Source organism: Pteropus vampyrus, unplaced genomic scaffold (genome assembly GCF_000151845.1).
Source record: "Pteropus vampyrus isolate Shadow unplaced genomic scaffold, Pvam_2.0 Scaffold67, whole genome shotgun sequence".
Lineage (NCBI taxonomy): Eukaryota > Metazoa > Chordata > Mammalia > Chiroptera > Pteropodidae > Pteropus > Pteropus vampyrus.
This window is the reverse complement of record NW_011888848.1, coordinates 164,783-174,373: the sequence shown is the minus strand read 5'-3', so window position 1 is coordinate 174,373 and position 9,591 is coordinate 164,783. Positions and strand designations below refer to the sequence as shown.

General features: G+C 34.7%; 1 protein-coding gene across 1 annotated transcript in view; it reads left to right on the top strand.

The window, feature by feature from the left end:
- The window catches only part of ENPEP (glutamyl aminopeptidase), a 74,700-nt gene that overhangs the window by 17,375 nt on the left and 47,734 nt on the right, over positions 1–9,591 (top strand). Inside the window, exon 4 of the mRNA XM_011361433.2 lies at positions 8,335–8,455. Coding sequence (XP_011359735.1) covers positions 8,335–8,455 — 121 coding nt within the window. The remainder of the gene's footprint in view (positions 1–8,334; positions 8,456–9,591) is intronic.

Sequence of the window (9,591 nt, the reverse complement as noted above, 5' to 3'; positions counted from 1 at the left end):
TCTTGGCTTTCATTGTAAGAGAAGGAAGTTGGGAAGAATTGCTCACTAAGAGAATGCTGGTTCAAAGTATCCATTTAATTAGTTTATGCTATAACCATATTAATTTTAGTAACTCAGTAAGAGAGATTCTATTGTGCCTTCTTCCAAAAAGTCTTAGGATGATTCCTGAAGAGTTGCACCTAGAATTAAACCTATGAATGAATCGTTTCTACTTTCCTGTGTCTTCTTACTTGTTTCTGTCTTATTTCACTGTTTGTCTGGATCAGAATGATTGGTCGAGGGCAGAAAATATGTATGTCATGGATTTTTTTTTTTTGATACACTTTATTTTTTAGATCTGTTTTAGGTTTTTGAATTTATGCATTCCCTAACATGAAAATAGTCTAATTAGAAAAAAAATCATTGTTTTAATATTCAGGTCTATTTTTAAACTTATTTTGAAATAATTTTAGATTTACCGAAGACTTGCAAAGATAAAACAGAGAATCCCTTTGTAAGGTTCACCTAGCTTTCCCAATGTTAACCTTTTACTTAATTATTTATCATATATTCATCAAAACCAAGGAATTATTATTTGTACAAAACTATTAAGTAGACTATAGCTTTTATTTGGATTTCTCCAGTTTTTTCAACTAATGTGTTTCTTCTGTGGCAAGATCCAATAGATGATACCGCATTGTATTGGTCATGAGGTCCCCCATGAATTTCTCTCCTCTGTGACATTTTCTCAGTCTTTCCTTGGTTTTTTTTTTTAATTATCTTGACACTTTTGAAGAACACTGGTTAGATATTTTGTAGAATATCCCTCAGTTTGGGTTTGTCTGATGTTTTCGCATGATTAGACCGGGGTTCAGATTTGTGGGAAAAATATTGCATAGGTGGGCTACTCTTGTCATCATATGTCAAGGAGTGCATGCTAGTAAGATGACTTAATATTGGTAATGCTAACTTTGATCAACTGGTTAAGGTGATGTCTGCTAGGTTTTTCCACTGTAAATCACTGTTTTTCTTCTCCATACTCTGTTGGAAGCAATCACGAAGCACAGTACACACGCAAGGGGAAGGGAGTTAAGCTCCACTTCCTGGAGGGAGGACTATCAAAGATTTTGCAGATATATGCTATAACCACCTCAGTAGTTAATAAATACAAGGGAAGAGATAATTAAAGGCTATGTAAAAATCCTATTTCTCCTTAAAGCTTTGACCAGTCACTGTCACATTCACCAGTGGATCTTGCCTGCAGCAACACTTATGTGTTCTAAAGTGAATTTTCTGCTTTCCACAGAGCTATTCTTGACATAGGCTTATTTCATTATTTAAAAAATGCATTTTTGATGTGGTTTTGGTAAGTTTTCAGAATGAGTTTGGTTTTTATAACATTTTATAAGTCTTTTTAATTCTTTCTTTCTTTCTTTTTTTTTTTTTTTTACCAGAAAGGTTATTGTAAATCAAGGGCTCTAATCTTCTCTGAAGGAATGCATTTAATTCAGGAAGCCATAGAAGATTACTAATGATTCTTATTCTTTATTTAAATTTTAAAAAATGAAAACAAAACATTGATAAAAATAGTAGAAATTTCTATGAGGTGAATTATATTTTTTAAATGTTTATTTTTTGCTTTTAAAAAATTCTAATGCAGTAATAGTAATCACTAAGTGTCAAACAAGTTTTGATTTAAATGAAAAGTAAGCTGCCAAGAAATGCTTTGTATAGCCTAAATGACAATGCCGGGTTTCTTCTCAAATAGTATTTTATAGCAGTTGAGTTCCGAACTCAAAGTTCTGAACATGTTCGCAACATTCATAGTTACAGCAGAAAAATAGTTCTTAGTCACCCAAACTTCAAACCAATGTTTTGTGTATTTGTAATTTATCTATCGGTAAAAGGCAAACTAAATTTGGAAAAAAAAATCACAGTCTTGTGAAAAAGCAGTCACAAGGAAAACTTGGAAAACAAAAAAACTGATGTGTCACTGTTCCTTTTTACCAAGTATTACTCCACCTCAACTTTCTTCCCACTGCTGGAAAAATATTTTGAGGAACATAAACTTACAAAATTAAACACGTTGATGTTATATTCAGTAATACCAATATGTACCTTAAATATGCATTTATATAGAATTAAAAACAATATAAAATTATTTTCTCTTTCTCATCCTGCTACCTCAACATTGGTAATGAAACAGATGGTTCCTTCAATCGGATTGTTTTATCTATCTTTATTGAACACCTACTATGTGCACAAGGAAGCTGCTAAGGGAGTGAAATATCCTAAGATATCTGTACCTTAATGGAGATGTGAGGCAGAGGCGGTCCCTTCTGTCCAGTGTCACCCAGGTGTGTTTTTAGGTCTTTGGTGGTCATATCATCCCTTTGAATACCATAGACCTCACTTCAGTTTTAGGGACCCTGCAATATTCTAGGCCATTTAAAGGGGTGTGTCTATTTGGAGCAGTTCAGATGAGACTCTGCAAAACTTCAAGTGATGAATAGATGCTAATTCTGCTGGATGATCAGCAGCGGAAAGGGAAGCTGTTGTCGATAGGTAGAATGACCATATATTTTAACATCTATAAAATATAATGAAGTGTTATTATATATGATATGAGGTGTGAACAGGTAAGCAACAGACTTGGGACATTCCTGGGCAAACCTGGATGTATGGTCACCTTTGTTAACAGAAGATGCTCAGCAGACGAGCACAATAAGGATGTCGACCCGGGGCACAGCTGACCTGCAGTGCTCCCAGGTGATGGTGGGAACCCTGAAGGCACTGGCAGCTTCCGACCGGGGTGATGGTGGCAGTGGTAGCTGGCAGTCTGTTTGAGTTGATTCTTTTCTGATCACATGGTCTTTCCAAGTTCAGTGCCGCCTTCATCTCAAACACTAACATGCCCTTCCAGATTCTTGCCCCCTCCACTTTACTAGCCTTCTCCTGGCCCAGGTGACTTTCATCTAGTTTTCTGAGACAGAGGTGTCTGAACTTCTCTCCATTCTCTTTCCAAACTATTCTTACAGCATAAACTCTGTGGTTTGCTTTTTTCCTGACCTTCTGTTTTTATTGCAAAAAAGCCTTTCCAAAAAAGGCTCTTGCAAATCAAATGTTTTGGCTTTCAAATTTATTGTGTGGGCATGAAAAGCTTATTTTGGAAGTCAAAAACTTAACTTTTCCTTTTTCTCTCTGTGTTCCTAATGGTAAGGTGGATACCACAATGTGGAGATCACTCACATATGTGGAAGTGCAGACAGAGAAAATCACAGAGGTTAATAATTTGATGTATTATTCTAATGATACCAGCGCTCTTGATGGGGCACATAAAACTCTTACATGTCAAGCACTGCTTAGGCATTAGCTTAGTTAATGCTTGCAGGAATTCTGTGACATAGGTACAGTTATTATCTCTATTTTGCAGCTAGGGAAAGTCAGGTTTCAGTCTTAGGAACAGAGAAAAGAGGAAGTATGACATAATAAAAACAAACAGACTTTGTACCGAATTCTTGTGTCAGTTCTGCCTTAGACTTCATTTTTCTCATGTATATAACAGGAAAGTTTATTTTTAAAGCTCTTTTAAAGAATATTAAGAACTCTAAAACCATTCTTTACAGTAGGTTCCGATATGAAATGAGAAAAGCAGCAAGAACAATGATAAAGTAGATGTGTCATGTCTCCCCAAAGAATAATCAGGTGAATATAGGCTTTAGAAAGCATAGACTTTTACAATTGGCAGTAGAAGCTCAATAGATTCAGTGCTTTGAGCTTTGACTAATAGTATCCAACAACAGTGTATCTCAGTAATTTAGTTTGTTTAGGGAACTTAACTGTTTTTATTTATTTTTATTTTTTTAGGCGAGGCAACCCTTGGTTGACCTCACAGATTGCAAGGACCTTGTCAGCTTACAATCCATTATTTTTTTATTTTTCACACCTACAGCACCTGGTCTTCCTAGATGGTCTCTCATCCAAGTACTAACTAGGCATGACCTTGCTTAGCTTCCGAGATCAGAAACTTAACTGTTTTTTAAAAACTAAATATATGCATACAAGTTAGGTTCTTGAAGTCTTACAAACTTCATATTTATATATAAATTTTATATATAAAGCTTATGTATAAACTTTACATTTAACCTTAACAGAGCCCTTGAATAATAAAGGCATACATGACTCTTTTAGAAAGGAAGAAGAAAAAAGAACATACATTTATATTTCCCTCCTCACTCTATGCTGTTTAATATGGCTAGTCATATCCTTTAAAAAAGTCACCTCGGTAAAGCAAGCTTGTAAACTGGAAAGACAATGATTATTACTAAAAAGTCATGGCAATTCAAGGGTAATTTACTGAACATTGTCATGGACAAAAGGAATGAGGCTTAGCAGATGATGAAGGAGAATTAGCCCCCTCTCCAAAGCCCATAGAAAGGAGAGAGGGTTGCAGATGGAGCCTCTGCTGAAGGTGAGGCCAGAAATCAGAAAGACTGAGTGAGGACCAGTGAAGGTGCCAGCAGAGAGGAGAATACTTTTTAAAATCTACACATCAGAGACGTTCTGTTGTTGAATGGATGCCACATAAACTGTTTCGAAGATTCAAATAGTAGACAATTTTGGCATGTTGGTAGAGTCTTTAAAAATATGCTTATGATGTATGGCAGATAGGACACACTCATAGATATGTTTTGGCTAATTACGTTATAAGGTTAATGGGCTGTATCTATATGTTCTGTGATTGCTTAGCTCAGTTGATAAAAGCAATGGTCATTAAATATGATCTATGATCCTTCAAGATAAGGGTTGTAGCTCACAGGTGATCTGTGGACTGGCCAGACTGTAAAGACAGAATTAACTGCTGTGAGGTTGCAGTTCTCAGAAACTGAAGAGGAAGGCACTATTTTTATTTGTATTGAATTTACGTTACTATCAATCCTTTTTAAGGACACTGCATTCTTGTTGCTGTCAACAGAAATATGGAGAGTAAGAAAAAACAAGATTATATTGTCTCAGAAGCATTCTGCTTAAGGGGAGTCAATCTACCTGTGTGGGAAACGAGAAGATATTGGTAGAAAGAGCGTATAGTCTTTCTCCTCTCCATTGCTCCACCGAGGGTGGGAGGCCTCACTGCTGTCTCTTTTTCTTTTTCAACCCTATTTCATTCTCCACACATTATGAGCAGCACACAAGTACAGAGTGTGTAGAAAGCAGTGGAATTAGTCAAGAGGAACTGCCCTTGCTGAAGTTTTTAATGGTAGGGAAGAGATGTAGTAGAAATTCTGATGGAGTTTTGACACACTAATGAGCTGACAGATGAAAAATTCTGGGACTCTCAGCTTACAATAGGGCAATCCTATATGAACATGACGGTTTTGATTTCACATGGGGCAATTACCTTTGCTCTGTTCAGTGGCCACCAGCTAGATCCTTAGTTTCAGTTAACTTCTAGGAAAACGCATTTCATTGTTCACAAAGAGGACAGGAGGGCAGTGAGGAAATGTGTCACCACTTATAGCTAATGAAAAAATAAAAAACAAAAAACTCAAAGAATGTTAGGATGATAATTGAGTGAGTTGTGTTGCCTTTGGAGATAAAGATGATCGCATCTTCATTTGCATTATTTTTTGCAAATAAAACAAAATGTCGATTACCCAGTGGATGTGAGAATAATGAGCTAGAGCTGGCCATAAGTTAAGGGGTGCCTTTTCAGAACTCGTCCTTTAAATGATTGGATCTCTCCATTGTTCTTCACTTCTAAGAAAGAATGGCTCAGGATGTGTGCCTAAATGAATATGAAACCAGCAATGCATTTAGAATAAAAAAGGAAGAAAGTAGACTTTTTTTTTTTCTTTTTTAAATGGCGAGTCACATGTTCTGGTCAGGTATATGGTCTGGAACTTCCCAGATGTCCACATCTTTCGCTTTGGCAGTTTTGCGTCAGATCTTAAACACAGCAAGTTTAATTTATTTGAAGTCTTTACAAACGTTTTCTAAAGACTTTTTTTTAAAGCCATTTTTTAAGTTTAGTTTGTAACTAAACTTAAAAATGAGTGGAAGAGGCGAAGATTTCACATATACCCCCTGCTCCCCCACATACATAGCCTCTTCTGTTATCTATCAATAGCACTCCCCCAAATTTTTTTTTAAAAATCAAGAATGAATTTATACTGATACATCATAATACCCAAAGTCCATAGCTTACCTTAGAGTTCACGCTTGGTGTTGTACATTGTATGGATTTTAACAAATGTACAATGATATGTATCCATCATTATATCACAGATTATATTCATATATATGGATATATATCCATACATTATATCATTTTAGCTCCCCTAAAAATCCTCCGTGCTTCATCTATTCCTCTCTCCCTCCCCTCATCTATCCATCACAGGCAATCACTGATCTCTTTACTGTCTCTAGAGTTTTACCTCTTCCGAAATGTCATATAGTGGGAATCATACAGTATGTAGCCCTTTCAGATTGGCTTCTTTCATTTAATAATATGCATTTAAGTTTTCTCCCTATTTTTACATCATTTCATAGCTTATTTCTTTTTAGAATATTCCTTGTCTGGATGTCCCACAGTTTATCCATTCACCTACTGGAGGACATCTTCCAAGTTTTGACAATTATGAATAAAGCTGCTATAAACATCTGTGTGCAGGTATTTATGTAGACATGTTTTAAACTCCTTTGGGTAAATACCAAGGAGCATGATTACTGGATCATATGATAAGAGTATGTTTAATTTTGTAAGAAACCACCATACTGTCTTCCAAAGTGGGTGTATAATTTTACATTTCCAACGGCACTGTATGAAAGTTCCAATAGCTTCACATCTTCACCAGCATTTGATGTTGTCAGTGTTCCATATTTTGGCTATTGTAATAGGTGTGTAGTAGTATTTCACTGTTGTTTTTATTTTCATCTCACCGATGACATATGATGTAGAGTATCTTTTCGTGTACTTATTTGCCATCTGTATATCTTCTTTGGTGAAGTCTCTGTTAAGGTCTTTGGCCCATATTTTTTCAAGGTATTTTTTAATCAGGTTGTTTGTTTTCTATTTATTGAATTTTAAGGGTTCTTTGTGTATTTTGGATAACGTACCTTTATCGAAAGTGTCCTTGGAAAATATTTTCTCCTAGTCTGGCTTGTCTTTTCATTCTCTTGACATTGTTTTTCACAGAGCAGAAGTTTTTAATGAAGTCCAGATTACCAATCATTACTTTCATGGATCATGCCTTTGATACTGTATCTAAGATGTCATCTTCACATCCAAGGCCATCTGGGTTTTGTCCTATGTTATCTTTTAGGAGTTTCATAGTTTCATGTTTTACATTTAGGTCTATGATCCATTTTGAGTTAATTTTTTTGTGAAAAGTATAGGGTTTGTGTACAGATTGATCAGTTAATTGATTGATTGCATATGGATGTTCAGTCATTTCAGTATCATTTTACAAAGACTGTCTTGCTCATTGTATTGCCTTTATTTCTTTGCTAAAGATAAATTGATTACATTTCTGGTCTCTCTACTGTGTTGTATTGATCTATGTGTGTATTCTTTTGCTAATACCTCATTGCCTAGATTATTGGAGTTTTATAATAAGTTTTGAAATCAGGTAGTGTCAGTCCTCCAACTTTATTTTCTCTCTTTCAATATTGTATTGGCTATTTTTGGTCACACATGCTTAGAATTACTTAGTTTGATTTATAAATGATGTCATAGGGAACAAATAAATATCCTAGAGGCTTACGGAATTGATGTAGCTTATCAAGATGCCTCCCTCTCAGGAAAATTTTGAATTATTGTATTTTAGACACTGGGAATAGAATAGTTAAAATTTCAAAAGAGTAATTTGGATAGAATAGCGTAAGTATAAACATGTATCCAAGGGCTCTTTAGATGAGAAAAATCATGATTGATTTCCTCAAAGACAAATTATATGGAGATGATAGATAGATAGATAGATAGATAGATAGATAGATAGATACATACATACATACATACATACATACATACATACATACATATTAAAAAGACAATGTAGGTTCTAAATAGAAAGAAGCAATAACATTTTAAAAATATATTGAACAGTGTGCCAACCATCATGCCTTACATTATTTCTAGTTATTGAAATCACTCGGTGAGTTATACAGTATTATTTTCTTTTACAAATGAGTCTCAGAAACATGAAATGATTTGTCTAGGACCATGCAGAACTGAGATTCAAATTAGACTTATCTGGCTCCAAAACCTACCTTCTTTCCACTATTTCATGTATCATACTTTTTGTATTTTATCAAATGAAGAATAATTTTTACTGAATTTTTGTTTTTGTTTACTAGCTCACTATATATGTCCAGCCAGAACAAAATCACACAGCTGAATATGCTGCAAACATAACTAAAATTGCATTTGATTATTATGAAGAATACTTTGGTGTGGATTATGCTCTTCCTAAATTAGGTGAGAATCACTTTTTAGTTTCTTATTTTTAATATTTCCTTTATTTTAATCTAAGTTAATTCACTTTCTCAAGTTTTATCACTCTTAGTTAATACTCATCCCTAAGTCTTTTTTTGTGTGCCTATAATATGTGTCTAATACTTACTAGACATGGAAAAAATCTATTCTGGTTCCCTCCAAGAATAATGTCTATACTCTGTTCTTACTTGATAAATATAGTCTTTTATTTCTAAATAAAGATTAAAGTACTATATGTGCATAAAACTGCAAATGTTGATAATTATGGAACCAGAAATAGCAACGCAGATCAGTACCCATCCTAATAGCTTACATTGTCTCCCTATCATCAGTGAGTCGGGAAATAATAGGAATAAATGATGATGTCGGAGTCCCATGTGCCTCCAGTCTTTCTGTTGTTGTACAAGACTAATTCTAGATTCTCCAGCAGTTAAAATGAAACACTGGTGCTCCTTTCATAAATATTTTTTTCTGATATGGAGGGGGCGGTTTTATTTTAAAATAAAAAGAGGGCTATAATCAAAATGGTCTGTATGTGACATTTCTATCAATAGCAGAAATGTGTTATTAGTACGCGTGAGTGGTATTAGTAAGACTTTAAATGGATCATCCATATTGATGTCTGTAGGGATGAAATGAAGGCAACAGGAAAACAAACCAACTAACAAGCGACTTTTTTTTGGGGTTTATTTTTTTATAAAATTTATCGAGGTGACTTTGTTTAATAAAATTATATAGGTTTCAAGTGTACAATTCAATAAGACATCAGTTGTATGTTGCATTGTGTGTTCACCACTCAAAGTCAAATCTCCTTCTGTCACCATATATTTGACCCCCTTTACCCATATCTACCTCTCCCCTCCTTACCCTCTGCTAACCACTGAACTGTGGTCTGTGTCTATGAGTTTTTGTTTGTTTGTTTTATTTGTTTGTTACTTTCGGTTTTATAGCCCACATATGAGTGAAATCATATGATTCATGACTCTTTCCATTTGACTTATTTCACTCAGCATGATATTCTCAAAATCCATTTCTGTTTCTGCCCTTACTTTGATAAATTTTCGATGCAAAGCAACTGGAAGGCCAAATTCTCTGCATGGGAATGGCTATGGTTCTGA